We start from the raw sequence: 15486 nt of genomic DNA on the forward strand, positions 1-15486 counted from the left end.
GCACACACGAGCCTCTGGCTGGAGCATCTTTTCCTCTCTGTGCCCACAAGGTTATTCTAAACAAAAGTGCATGTGGACAATAAGAATTTCTGCCCTGGCCACATTCCGTTCTGGAGTTATGAGGGAAATGAAGCTTGAAAGTACACTGCTAAACAAAGCATCACCAAGGACAGGATACTGTGGAAAGGGTGGGTAACCAGTCCCTGCCTGGGGTTTTCCTCACCACATGACTTAAACTACCACTTTATGAGAAATTTTTAACACTTGACAATAAACCTTTCTACTATATGAAAAAATACCACGGGCAAAATCAAAACAAGTATGTGTTAAATGTAATTGTTAGAAGATATATTCCCTGTTTGGGCCTAAAAATAAACAGCAAAATACCTATTTCTGTTCTAAGTCTATTCTTAGGTCTCAGGGAGGCTCCCGTTCAGTCTCAAAGAAAACTATCCAATTTTCTCTTTGATCTACCATTAGCACATGAGGACATGCCTTGACTACTTTCCCATCAATTTTCATTCTACCTGACGAAGGAGTGGGTCGCGATACATCTGCTCAATAGTCTGGGTAGTGCTGGCAATACAATTCTTTAAATCTGTTAAAAAAAAACAACACACACACACACACACACACACACACACACACACACACACAAAAAAAAAAAAACTTAGTTAAAATGATTTCGTTCCATACAGCCAACCACAAAGTACTGTGTCTCTATCCCTGGCACTCTGGCGATTTCAAATTCTCTCTTTGAGCCACAAAAGACTGGATGCTTTCAAAGCAGCTAATGCTTTAGGTTATGAAGGCTTTTAGTTCATCACAATTTGCATTAAAGTTTTCAAAAGTTCTCTCTTATAATTGGCACCAACATTTCCCCCAAAAGAAGCAGTCTCTGTTTAGGAAAAGACCTTAATGGGTCACTTTGGGTGTAAAAATGTATGTTCCTCATACATGACTGGAGAGGAGAAGAAAGAGGTGAGATTTCTGTGATAAGAACTTAGGAGGGATCTGGATTTGATGATTTGATTGGACCAATGTGATTTGACTGATCTGATTTTTTTTTTTTAATGTTGATTTATTTTTGAGAGAGAGAGAGAGAGAGAGAGAGAGAATGCAAGCGGGGGAGGTGCAGAGAGAGAGGGAGGGGGACAGAGGATCTGAAGCAGGCTCCATGCTGACAGCAGAGAGCCTGATGCAGGGCTTGAACTACGAACAGTGACATTATGACCTGAGCTGAAGTCAGATGCTCAACCGACTGAGCCACCCAGAGGTCCCTAATGATGATGATGATGATATTCATTCATTCATTCATTCTGCCCTCTAGATAAAAGGAGAAAGGAAGGGGAGGAGGGAAAGTGAGCAACAAGATGACAATGCCAAAGGACCTTTAAAAACAGAATGCTGAATGGGGCGCCCAGTGGCCCAGTCAGTTAAGTGTCCGACTCTTGATTTCGGTGAGTTCGACTCCCGCATCAGGCTCTATGATGATAGTGCAGAGCCTGCTTGGGATTCTTTGTCTCCCTCTCCCTGCCCCTCCCCTGCTCATGCTCTTTCTCTCTCTCTCTCAAAAAATAAATAAACATTAAAAAAATAAAACAAAAAACATAATGCTGAATAATTCCATTTTACATTGTGTCCACTGCTCATTCTCTGCCTAATTAGCCTTCAGTAAAACGTACTTCATACAAGACTTTTTTTTTAATGTTTATTTATTTTGAGAGAGAGAAAGACAGAGAGTGAGCAGGGACACAGAGAAAAATCGTAAGCAAGCTCATGCACTGTCATTGCAGAGCCAGACATGGGGCTCAAACCCACGAACCGTGAAATATGACTTGAGCTGGTCAGACTCTTAACTAACTGAGCCAGCTAGGTAGCCCTAGACAAGTCTTTAAAAGTGGAAATCTAAGAGAGCTAAATTCTAAGTTTGGGTCAACAAAAGCCAGAGTTCACATGAACTACAGGAACAGAAATCAGCAGATGCGGAAAAATCCTAGCCAAAGGTGATCATGTGCATCTAAGCGTCCCAAGAGTTCCTAGAAATTTTGAGGAGTTTCTAGAAGGAGTCTTTCCACAGCTGTATAATGGGAGGAACCAAAAGTGCAAAAGAAGTCCCAATCCCCACGTCAGAATCATGCCTCTCTCCATCATTTATGCCTAACTTCCGGCAGAAAGGGAAAGAGTAACAGTCTGACAAGTTTTAAAAGAGCCAACCTTGAATATCTTGTTCAATCTCACTCCTCCACCTCTGAAGACAGGTCTTAACAAAGTTTATCTCATCCTCTGTGACAGTTCGAGGAGCCGGCTGTGCGGGCATTTCCATGGAAGACCGAGACGATGTAAATGGCTTATTCGTTGCCTTAGACTTGGGTAGAGACTCTTCAGGAGAAGAAAAGGTACCTTCGACATCCTGAGAAGGGCTTTCTTTACTTGTACTGAAAGAGGATAAAAATCACATTCACATGATAATTTCCAAAATATGGCTTGGTCTCGGTTAATGTGCTTCATAAAACTACCTGCTATGTGCAAAAGTACAGCTATAATTTGGTGAATATTTGCTCAGTAAAGGCACTGAGCCAAACCGAGTCTTTATATGCATCGTCTCATTTAACACAACTTGCTGATGAGACAGATACTATTATTATCACCAATTACAACAACTATAACTATCTAAGGTTTAGAAAATTAAGCAATTTACCCAAGCTCCCCCATCTAGTAAATTATGGGATTTAAATCCAGATCTATCTGAGTCTATGGTTCATGCTAACTACTTCTTGTAAGAAGGGACAAGGGTAACTATCAGATGATTTCACTCACATGTGCAATTTAAGAAAAAACAGATGAACATAGTAGAAAGGAAGGAAAAATAAGATAAAAAGAGAGAGGGAGGCAAACCGTAAGAGACTGTATTTAATACAGAGAACTGAGGGTTGCTGGTAGGGTGTTGGGTGGGAAGGTGGGCTAACTGGGTGATGGGCATTAAGGAGGGCACTTGTTGGGATGGGCACTGGGTGTTATATGGAAGTGATGAATCACTAAATTCTACTCCTGAAATCATTATTACACTACATGTTAACTACCTTGGATTTAAATAAAATTAAATTTTTTTTTTAAAAACTGGAAACAGAAAAAAAAAAAAATATATATATATATATATAAAGGGACAAGGAAGAAGGGTTCAAAGAAGACTGGACTGGGAGAATCAAGGAATCAACTACAGAGTTTCCACGATGCAGATGACTGAGTAAAATATATAGAAACAATAATTATGAAGTACGGACTTTTTTTATTCAATGGCTTCTAGAGATTCTATTAGCCAGGACACATACATCAATCCTGATCTGAGCTGGAAGAGAATCAGAGGGCTCGTGTCATTGGGCCTCCCTGTTCCTGCACTAGGTAAGCCCCTCTGGGCTGTCCTCTTCACTTTCTAGCTGCTTTTTGTTTGTTTGTTTTTCACATGTTTTAATTGTCTACTCAAGAATAAAGCTTTCCCTGAGGTTAACTTGGTTGAGTATCCTTAGCAGATGTGAGAATGAGATGTTCTGGAAGATCAGGGCTGGAGTGGCAGTGAGCTTACAGCTAATTAAAAACAAGGTAGACCTAGTGGGGCAGGAACACCACTGCAGATGGATCAGAACCCTCTGAAACAACCCCACCATCCTGTGGGCAAGACAAGTGAGTGCAGCGCCCTGCTGGCAATCAGGAATACTCCCACCTAAGTAGGAGCAAACTTATCCCTTCAACAACAAAGAACTCACAGCCCTTGAGCTCTAATGGAGTGAGTGCTCACCAGGTGGGAAGATGGTGCACAGTTCAAATTAAACAAGCAAACAAACAAACAAAAAGCCATTTACTATTTCTTTTTCAGTATTTTTAAAAAGATTTTATTTTTAACTAATCTCCACACCAACGTGGGGCTCGAACTCACAACCTTGAGATCAAGAGTCGCATGCTCCACTGACTGAGCCAACCAGGTGTCCCCCCGCCCTCCCGCCATGTGTACTATGTTAAACATTTGTTTTCATTACCTCTCCTTGGATGCCAGGTCAGAAACTGGGCAGTGCACTGAAGAAAGCGGTAACGTCACGTGGTCGCTTTGAGACGTGGAGCTTTCTGAGGCAGGTTTTGTACTGGCAAATTCGATAACGTATTTCAGCATGTCCGGAAGTGGAAACCGAGCTGGGCCTGAGCCGTACTTCACGTACCTAAGATGCAAAGACAATGGTGCTCTGACTGGCCAGGTTTGTCTAGTGCTCTGTGGCTTGCTGACAAAAGGTCTGTCACTGTGCAGAGTCCGTGGAAAGAAAGGCTCATTCCTAAATGCTATATGGTATTCAATGCGTCACTCAAACAATCCAGAAGGCGAAAATTCTCTAACTACAAAAGTAGAAACTGGTAACAATCTATGTGATTACACCTGGCAGGAAACATTTCAAATGAGCTCCCAATTCAGGTCTTATCTGTTGTGCGTTCTCTTGATTCCAAACCACATCTAGGATCAGGTCATAAAAGTAAATTCTATGTCTTCAAGAAAAATAGATTTATTACCAGGACTCAGATCCACAGATCCACAAATAACACTGGTGAACTGGTACCCAAGGGTTACTCTTTGCTGCCCGTTAGACCCCCTACTGAGAAATTAAGGAAAATGATAGAGAGCCAGCTGGAAATGTAAAGAAGGTGTTGATAAAGGTCAGAGTTTAAGAAAACTAACAAATCTTTCCTCTGCAGGGTCCCCAGCACCCTATTATTCATGCACTCATTCAACAGCATAGGCCAGCCATAAATTGTTGAAAGCTTCTCTGTGATCAGTAATTAATAAATATCTTCATTATATAACAAAATAATTAACAAATTATTGTAATAATACCTAATATTCTGCCATTACCAGCACATATTAGACCCAATAAAAAGATACACTGTTAAAGTCATAAACTCTATAATTCACTATAGTGGACAGAATTTAAATGGGACTGGTTGACTGGTTGGTAAAGGCAAACCCTATAATTATGGGCTTCCATTTACAAAGGGATAGAGAGGCACTTCGTATTTTTCTTCTCCAAATAAAGTGAAAGAAAGAAGCAGGTACAGAACTAGGAAGAAAGAAAATTGTGTCCATATCAAAAAGGGCATTTTGAGGGGCGCCTGGGTAGCTCAGTCAGTTCAGCGACCGACTTTGGCTCAGGTCATGATCTCACACTCATGAGTTCGAGCCCTGTGTCGGGCTCTGTGCTGACAGCTCACAGCCTGGAGCCTGCTTCAGATTCTGTGTCTCCCTCTCTCTCTGCCCCTAACCCACTCACATTCTGTCTCTGTCTCTGTCAAAAATAAATAAACTTTTTTTTTTTTTTTAAAGGGCATTTTGAAATGAAATTGCTAGTGGGAAACAAAGTGTAATGCAATTCAAAGCCAAACATATGTTAAAGGGTAGGTAGCAAAGACACTTCATCCTCACTAATTTAAAGAAGGAGAATTAGCATCTGGCTGCCACAGAGACTTGAGGCTTTCACTGAAAAGGATGTCAAATACTTAAACTCAGAGGAACCTTAGAGAACTGTACTATTCTTTAAATTTATTTTCTTGCATTTATTTCGGCTTATCTAAACTCGACTTACCTTTCAAGATCTACTTTCTCTATGAAGTCTTCCTTCCAGCCCCCATCTACCCCCTTCTGAACTTCTACAGGCCAGGACCTAAACTTCTTATCTGTACCACAGACATGGTTAACGTGTGTTCAGAAACACACAGTATTTGTCGAAAGAATTAATTTATGCGTGACTGGCCTGGACCAAAGGAAACATTTTCTTACTGGAAATGCAGCCAAGATATGATATGGCATGGGACTTTAAGTCATCATTTTACACATCATTTAAGTCATCATAAACCTCTTCCCAGGTATGCTGTACTTTAGTAGGGTACTTATACAAAACTTCGGTGAGAATTTTTCTCTAAGAAACTTATCTTCAATTTTCCGACGTCATCATTTTCCTGTTTGACTGAATTCCTTTAGACCAACTACTTCATGTAATGCAGCGTCTCTATTAAGCTAGTAAAAGTGGAGCGAAAGTAGTTTCAGAAAAGATGTCTAGGCTTTATGCTGAGGTATCTTAGAGAAGAAAGGGTGGACCTTTTTTTGTTTTGTTTAATGATATAAGTACTGCACGCACCTGGCAAGAAAACTCAAGGACAAAAGAGTGTAAAACAAATTATGAAATTTACCCAGCCCGTCTCGGTTCTACTGCCTACTAGTATCCATTAAAAGTGTCTTGTTGGGGCGCCTGGGTGGCGCAGTCGGTTAAGCGTCCGACTTCAGCCAGGTCACGATCTCGCGGTCCGTGAGTTCGAGCCCCGCGTCAGGCTCTGGGCTGATGGCTCAGAGCCTGGAGCCTGTTTCCGATGCTGTGTCTCCCTCTCTCTCTGCCCCTCCCCCATTCATGCTCTGTCTCTCTCTGTCCCAAAAATAAATAAACGTTGAAAAAAAAAAAAAGTGTCTTGTATTGGGGCACCTGGGTGGCTCAGTCAGTTGAGCGTCTGACTTCGGCTCAGGTCGTGATCTCGCGGTCCGTGAGTTCGAGCCCCGCGTCGGGCTCTGTGCTGACAGCTCAGAGCCTGGAGCCTGTTTCAGATTCTGTGTCTCCCTCTCTCTGACCCTCCCCCATTCATGCTCTGTCTCTCTCTGTCTCAAAAATAAATAAACGTTAAAAAAAAAAATGTCTTGTATTTTTTCCCAGGAGCATGTCACACTTAGGTAAGCAATAAAAAAAAAAAAAAAAATTTACCCAAATAAAATTATCTGAGATATTAAAAGTCAGTTATTTTTTTTTTTTTAAGATTTTTTTTTTAAAGTAATCTCTATACCCAGTGTGGGGCTCAAACCTATAACTGCAAGATCAAGAGTCACATGCTCCACCGACTGAGCCAGCCATGTGCTCTTTAACAGCCTTTTTATTTTAAGTAGTATCATACTACAGAAAATGCTCCTATACTCTGTTTTAAAATCTAAGTAAGTCAGAATGCCCTGTTGGTTACTGGCAAATTGAGTTCTTCTGAGTTATAATACATCAGGTATATTTGGTCTTATAAAAACAAATTTTTCCAGCCTTACAAAGCATCAGTGAAACCTTAGAAGTAACATATAGTCACATGTAGAGTCCTTTAAATCACTTCCAGGACAGTATCTGAGGAATTAATCCTCAGTTTAAGTCTATATTAAGACAAGTAGAAAACTAATCACTCTCATCGTGGACAAGCTCTTCCCAAGTGAGAGAGAGGAAGCTAAAGATGGGGACCTATAGATGCAGGGTCTTGGGCTGGTATGGAGAGCTGGTATGGAAAGTGCTGGAAATGACATTCCATGGGATTTACTTCTTAAACGCTGAATCATCGGGATCTGTCTTTACTAGAAAGGAATTACACTGACTCCTCCTTAAGAAATCATGGGGTGATGCCAAAGAAATAGTCAGTGCAAAACAAATAAACAAAAAGGGAAAGATTCCTCCATAAGAGAAAGGACTTTGTATGTGTCAGAACTATTAGCGCTTTGAACCATTTAGCAATGCTCCAAGGAGAACAGCATTTTGGTTTTGTTTTAATCTTTCCCAGATACTTCCACCTTCCCAAGACAGAGGGACTGGAGTACTGTGACAGTTACCTCTCTCATGTTTGTGAAAAAGATGACAAGGGAAGTAGAAGGAGTAAAGGGCTTTAGTGCACTGCTAATAACTGACTGCCTGACTGAGTCCTGTAAGACCTTGGGACTACTATTTGCCCATAGATACTACCAGTTCATCTTAAACACTGCTTCACACTTAGAATTTTTCTTAGCTATTTTATAAAACACACAAGTTAATACTTCAATTCTGAATTAATTTTTAAACATAAGCAAATTATCTGATTTTAATCTTCTATCTTTTATATTTCTAAGCACGAAGGTATCACGACTCACCTTTCCAGTTTTTGCTGCAGAACTTTTATTTCCTCCTTCAACTTTCGAATACACTCTCTCTTACTTCGAATAAGCTCTTTGCTCTTGTACATGTACCTAAGCAAATGATAACACCACAAATAATACCATTTACATTTAAAAGCATTGATAGCACACAGTGTCAGCAAACTAGGGATACAAAGGAACTTCCTCAAACAGACAAAGGACATCTATGAAAACACGTAACTAACTTGATACTTAATAGAATAGAAACAATTCAAGGATATCCACTCCTGTCTCTTCCACTAAATGTTTTTATTGGCGGCATGGCCAATGCAATAAGGAAGGAAGGGAAGGAAAGAAGGTAAGAAAGGGAAGAGAGAAAGAGAGAAAGAGGGGGAGGGAGGGGAGAAAGGAAGAAAGAAAAGAAAAGAAAAGAGAAAAGAAAAAAGAAAAGAAAAGAAAAGAAAAGAAAAGAAAAGAAAAGAAAAGAAAAGAAAAAGAAAAGAAAAGAGAAAAGAAATCAAGGGGTGCCTGGGTGGCGCAGTCGGTTAAGCGTCCGACTTCAGCCAGGTCACGATCTCGCGGTCCGTGAGTTAGAGCCCCGCGTCAGGCTCTGGGCTGATGGCTTAGAGCCTGGAGCCTGTTTCCGATTCTGTGTCTCCCTCTCTCTCTGCCCCTCCCCCGTTCATGCTCTGCCTCTCTCTGTCCCAAAAATAAATAAACGTTGAAAGAAAAATTTAAAAAAAAGAAAAGAAATCAAGAAAAGGCATACAAAGGAAAGCAAAGGAAGAAGTAAAACTGCCTTTTGTTGCAGATGACAAATTGTCTACATAAAAAATATCAAAGAATTTACAAAAATGCATCAGAACTAGTGAGTAAATTTAGTAAAGTCAAAAGACATAAAGTCAATTCAAAAACAGAGAGGGAAAAAATTTACTGCATCTCTGTATGCTTATCAAGAAAAAATGGAAAGTAGAGCTTTTTTAGAAACCACTATAACATCAGAGGCATTAACTGTTTAGGTATAAACTTAATCAGGTATATGTAAGACCTGAACACTAAAATTACAAAACTCTGTCGACAGAAATTAATGATTCAAATAAAAGGAGCTATACCATGTTCATGGATTGAAGGATTCAAAATAGTTAAGATGTCAATTTCCCCAAATTGATCTACAGATTCACCATAATGCCAATCAAAATCCCAATAGTTATTGGTAATAACTGACAGGCTCATTCTAATATTTATCTAGAAATAGGTAAAACCAACCAAAATAAGACCAAAATAGTCAAAACAATTTTGGAAAAAAAAATAAATAAAGTTGGCGGATTTACATTATCTGATGACAAATTTACAAAAAGCCACAGTAATCAAGACAATGTGGCACTAGCTTAAGATGAGACAATAGACAAAATAGAGACTCCAGAAACAGAACCACAAATATATGCTTAATTAATTTTTGACAAAAGTACCAAGGTAATTCAATGGGGGAAAGGAGAGAGTCTTTTCAACAAATGATGCCGGAATAACTGGACATCCACATGCCTCCCTTCCCTCTCCTGCAAAAAACAAAACAAAACCCCCCACACAAAACAACAACAAAAGAACCCTTATCTCATACTATATATAAAAATAAACTCTAAATGGGTAATAGACATGCATGAACATAAGAGCTAAAATTATACAATTTCTAGGAAAAAAAATGGAAGAAAATCTTTGTGATCTTGGGTTAACAAAGATCTTTTAGTTAAAACACAAAAACACAAACTGTAAAAGAGAAACTGAGATATTAGACTTCATCAAAACTAAAAACTCCTGGTCTTCTAAAGACATTGGTAAGAAAATGAAAGAGACAGCACAGACAAGAAATATGTGGATCTGTATCCAGAATATATAAAGAACTCACTCTTACCACTCAGTATGAACACAACGAAGATAATTCAAAAGTGAACAAAAGATTTGAAAAGACACTTCACCAAAGAAAATATACAAGTGACCATTAATTAAGCACATGAAAAGAAATTCAACATGGTTAGCTATCAGGGAAACATATATCAAAAGAAAAATAAGATATTCCTACAAACCCACTAGAATAGCTAATATTTAAAAGATGGACAATTCTAATTATGGGTGAGGATTTGGAGAAAATGGAACTCTCATATACTGCCTGTAGGAATGCAAAATTATACAGACACTTGAGCAAACAGTTTGGGCATTTCTTATACGTTTCAACATATACTTTTCATACAACCCAGCAATCTCACTCCTAGGTGTTTTACCCAGAAGCACTAAAAACCACACCGAGACTTTTAGGCAAATATTCATAGTAGCTTTATTCATAATGGCTTAAAACTGGATATATCTGAAACGTCTGTCAACTGTTAAATGGAAAAAATATTGGATTACTGCTACATTGGAGTACTACTCAATATGGATGAGTCCCCAAAACATAATCCTGAGTGTAAAAAGATAGCCACAACAGGGAACATACTGAATACTGATGTCACAATGGGACATTCTAGAAATGGCAACACTATAGGGCAAGAAAACAAGTTAAGTGGTTGCTAAGGCCTGGGGATGCGGAAAACGGATTAACTGCAAAGGGGCATGAGGAAACCTTTTGGGGGACGGAAATATGACAGACTGTGCTGGTGGTTACTTGACAATATTATTTAACTAAAACTCATTGGCTGCACACCTAAGAATGTACGATTGTTTTGCATGTAAACCATACACTGATAAACCAGACCTTAAAAAGATTAAAATCCTATAATGTAAGTCTGTCTAGGATTTTTCTTTTCCAGGAATACAAATGGTATTCAGATTAGAAAGAAATACACTGTGGCTACTTCACACACTGTTCTTCACCCGAGAATTAGCAGGCTTTCACCCGAAGCCTAGCTACTCAAACTGTGGTCCCCAGATCAAAATCATCATTAGCATCACCCCGAGAGCTTCTCAGAAATGCAAACTCTTGGGCCCTACCCTAGATCCAATGAATTCCATTAATCCGTATTTTCATATTATCAAAACCTCCAGGGGACTCCTATGCACAATACACTTAGTAAACTCTCCCTTCTCCTTCTGCAATACATCAAGAAGACAACCCATCACAGAACTCACCTGTCCATATAAATGATCTGAGGAAATTCCAGCTTATTGTGAATTTTCTCTGGCTGACCGAGCGACTGATTGAACTCAAATCTTGAGAGCTCAAAGGTCAACACTGGAGGCAGCTTTGTAAACCAACGCTATGTCAGAAGCAAAAATAAAGAAGTTAATTTGAGGAAATAGCAAAAGCCAGATTTAAACTTTCTTCTTCTGGTATAGAATTTATATTCAAATCAAATTCACCCTGGAGTTTTGGGGTTTTTTTAATCCCCAATACTAAAATGACCACTTAGAATCATGCCCTCTTAGAGAATATGGCTAAACATTCCTCAAGTTTCCATATTTACAAGCCAGTCAACATTTTACTCAACTATCGTCCTCAGAAGTAACCACCCTTAAATGCATGAACTGCACCAAGAATCTACACAACTGATTCACTAAGTCATCAGTATTCAAAGGAGGATCAAAACCTGAAGAAAATGGCTAGCCTAACCAAAGAATTAGAAATTACGACCTAAGCAGCATATAACTAAGGAGACAATTATCTCCATGAAATCAGCTCAAAACACTAATATGTGTGTTCACAAGCTATTCAACATAATTTGAATCCCCTTTATTTCTAAAAAAGAAACTTGAAATGGCCTCATGATTATGAGGGCTCAAGTTTCTGGAAAAAACCTCTGAATTCTAAGAATTCACAGATGTCTTATAAGGGGCCCGGTCAAACTACCTAGATGTTACCTTGAGTTTCAAGGAAAGAAAGCACAGACTTATAAAAAAGATCTCAACTGTTCCTGATCCCAAATGAGGAAACGCTAACCCAGGAAGGGCACTCCTGCTCAATTCACCTGTCTGCCAGAGGTCTGCAAGAACAGCTTTACAATGCTCCCTTTACCAAAGGTGCACATGGCTAAGCTCCCTCCACGCACCCTTGTTGGCATGAGGTGAATCCAGACAGCCTGACTACCTCAGGGTCAATCTAAGTAAGGATAAGAGTTTTCTATTTTCTTTTATACCGAGTTCCCATTCTGTAATAAAGGTCTCCAGAGATCTAAGGAGCTTCCCTTCTGTAAGAGCACGCATCAGCCGAGCATGCGTGGGACAAATGCTGTGCCTGCCGACCCTGAGTTAGAACTTTCCTTGGAAAGCCGGGAGCCGGCAGCTCTGGCCTAGGTCCCACACTGCCCTATGGCTGCCTAGCACACTTTGACAAGGCTCATGTCAGGCTCCCGATGTGGATTCAAAAATAGTCAGCAACTGCGTTGGACTCACATAAGCCCACAGCTTCGTTTCAACACACGTGATGAAAGGAGAATGATCCAAGCTGTGTGGTACTGACAGTGATGCTCCAAATTCACTAATTCTTAACCCAACTGGAATCCTGAGGTATTGCTTACCAGTGCTCTCCCTCTAACTCCCCCCCTTCTTTCCAACCCACAAAAATAAACGAATATTAAACTTGAAAAATGTTAAAAGCAAAGGCAGAATTTACTATGAAGAACAGTAAATATTATAAGAGGGAAAATATTCTAAATGGCATACCATAGGAGTTAATCACTGTACTTTTACCCTCCGAAAATATGGAGGCAGTGGGTTCTCCCTACTCAGGTACAGGTAGGCTTCAACAGAAAAAGAGAAACTTGATCATACTTAAAACATCAGAAGCAGCATACAACCTTTATATGATTAACTCAAATTCACACTTTTGGTAAAGAATTCATTTATCAAACACTAAGACTCACTAATGCATAGCAACTCGTAAGAAACTTCAGACCGGTTCACCACGTGTTAAATGTAAAGTTAGCTACTATCTGATGGGAAGACGGTTTGACAAAAGGCTCAGTCCTACTTAACTGGCCCTGTCACTGGCACAGCAAATAAAAATGTCCAACTTACCTCTTGTCCATACTTCACCGAATGATCGGAAGGAAGCAGGTCAATGTCCCCCTCCACCATGGCCCCTTCCAAACATTCGTCTAAGTTGCGATAACCATTTACCTGAAGGGGATACTGGCCGAAGGTCTCATTGTTACAAAAGGGCTTTCCTAGGCAAAGAAACAGATTGCTCTTTTAAAGACATCACTGGTATTATCTGAAGCCTGCTTTTTTGGCACCACAGAGACAGGTTATCTTCTTATTTCAGCAACTTGCTGAGAACCGGTTAGAAGCGCACGTAAGCCTGTGCAGCCACCGCCGATGACCAGCAGATCCCGGTACTGGCCACAAACGACTGCCATGAACTTTCTTTCACAAAAAGAAAGACCAGCAGACATTACGTGCCTCCTGATCAAGGACTATCCCATCCCTTGTGAATTCGTCTTGCCAAAAAAAAACCTTACCTGAATCTGGTCAAACTCTAGTTCCAACTACCCATTTGTAAAAAGAGGAGTAGAGAGGAGCGTGTTAAACTGTATCATGGGTATGCAAGGGGAGAAATTTCAGACTGTGGGGAATCCCAAAAACAACCTGGTTTCTTAAATTTTTTAAGTTTATTTATCTTGAGAGAGAGCGAGCGAGAGGGCACACAAGGAGGGGAGGGGAAGAGAGAAGGAGAGACAGAATCTCAAGCAGGCTCCACGATGTCAGCGCAGAGCCCTATGTGGGGCTCAAACCCACGAACCGTGAGATCATGACCTGAGACAAAATCAAGAGTCAGAGGCTTAACCGACTGTGCCACTCAGGTACCCCAAAACAACCTGGTTGCTTAAAATATACATTTCAAGGAGGAAAAAAAAGACGGGGGAGAGTGTACGGATTTTGTTACGAGACTTAAAAGATGTATCAACCAAATATAAATGATCCACATTTCGATCCTGATTAAAACAAACTGTAAAAATAAACACTCATCCCCTCCCCCCAAATATATAGAATTATAAAACAACTTGGAAATCTGAACACTGACTAAATATTTGATATTAAGAAATGCTACTTTTTTGGAGTGAATAGTGGTATTGGATTGTTTTGAAGAGAGTATCAGAGGGGTAAGAGAAAAAAACTACTTAGGGAATGTCTGGCCATGGGCTAATGGTTGCCGAGTTCCTGTGGGTTTTTAGACTGCTCTATCTGCGTGTGCTAAAAATTCTCCACAGTTAAAAAAGAATTAAAATTACACACCCAACATGCAGCTTAGATAAGCCTCCATAGCAGAGAAACATTTTTTGGCAGTCTAACTCAATAAAGCCTTTTGAGATTAAACATTACATTGAAAAAAACAACACAGAGAAAATTGAGTTGCATCACTGTGACGGACATTAACACTGGACGTAGGCTGTGCAAACATTATACAATTTAATCTAACAATTCTGAGACAGACACTATATATGCCCATTTTACAGATGAAGAGGCTGAGGGTCCAGGCACTCACACCGTTTGTCTAGGATTACACACACACTAAGAAGGTAGAACCAATATTCAGACCTGGGACTGCCTGACTCGAAAGCCTTTTCGAGTAATACAGATACGGTCACAGGTCTAGAATCAACATTGAGAGGAAAGAATTTACCTTCACGAACCCCTTCAGTGAGGAAAGTCCCGTAGAATAGCTGCACCATTGGGTTTTCAGATTTGTTCCTGGGATTGCTGCTTTTAAAAAAAGGAAACAGTTCTCTATCATTTGGATCAGATAAGCACTGCACTAAACCTAATCATCATTCAAAAGCGAAAACAGTACATTTTCATCGACCTCCAAAGAGCCAGATATGGTCTAAAATAAGTAACGCGTTAAATCAGTTTAAACACTCATGGAACAAATATATGGGCCTGATCCCTGGCTGTGAGGAGCTGAAAGTCTAACAGGAGCGTCCCACATGCAGAAAAATACATGTGTCTTTATACAGTTATTATATATAAGAAGTGACAGATGTATACGAGTTACAGAACAGGACAGAAGTAAGAATCAACCCTCTTGAGCAGTTTTGCAAATAAACACAAAGTTTTCCCAGGGGCACAGCAGAAATGAAAGGAAACAGTTTATTTCTACAAGCCCATCTTAAATGGTTACTATGTAAGCTTCCACGTACAAAGCTGTCCTATGATGTACAGGTCTTTTACTCAGCATTAAAACAGTTTAGAAAATGTCTCAGCATCTGTATTCGAAAAGGGATCCTTGTAGTCTTTGCCCGGAATTTCACTTCTGAAATTCGTTTCAGTGACTGAAATGATTAAATTCAATGTATCCATGTGCTACCACCACGCTCACATCTAGGATTGATCTGACTTTTAAATACATTTTGTAGCATGGGCTGTGACTTCAACAAAGTTAAGAGTTCGGGCCCTTCGGTAAAAAGCTGCGGGTCAAGATGCTTATCTACATCCTCAGAGGGGAAAAGCAAAGGCAAGGAGGATACAAAATGACAAGTATCTGAATGGTGACCCTGTGAAGTTTGGCAAAGCCCAGTAATTTCCGCTTGAGAAGCAAAACCCTGTCCATTCCCCGCTTCCCC

General features: G+C 39.9%; 1 protein-coding gene across 10 annotated transcripts in view; it reads right to left on the minus strand.

Moving 5' to 3' along the window:
- USP28 (ubiquitin specific peptidase 28) overlaps positions 1-15486 on the minus strand; it is a 67661-nt gene that overhangs the window by 13566 nt on the left and 38609 nt on the right. For 4 of the 10 annotated variants that reach the window (XM_040483056.1, XM_040483058.1, XM_040483054.1 and 1 more), the window contains 7 exons: positions 14547-14623; positions 12941-13089; positions 11057-11184; positions 7952-8047; positions 4035-4211; positions 2218-2438; positions 528-598 (listed from right to left, as the gene is read on the minus strand). In XM_040483056.1, coding sequence (XP_040338990.1) covers positions 528-598; positions 2218-2438; positions 4035-4211; positions 7952-8047; positions 11057-11184; positions 12941-13089; positions 14547-14623 — 919 coding nt within the window. Of the gene's footprint in view, positions 1-495; positions 599-2217; positions 2439-4034; positions 4212-7951; positions 8048-11056; positions 11185-12586; positions 12664-12940; positions 13090-14546; positions 14627-15486 lie in introns of those variants that run through there. The other 6 variants (XM_040483055.1, XM_040483057.1, XM_040483053.1 and 3 more) reach the window with 3 other exon arrangements.

Source organism: Herpailurus yagouaroundi, unplaced genomic scaffold, assembly GCF_014898765.1.
Source record: "Herpailurus yagouaroundi ecotype Mexico unplaced genomic scaffold, PumYag 161, whole genome shotgun sequence".
In the NCBI taxonomy this organism is placed as follows: Eukaryota; Metazoa; Chordata; class Mammalia; order Carnivora; family Felidae; genus Herpailurus; species Herpailurus yagouaroundi.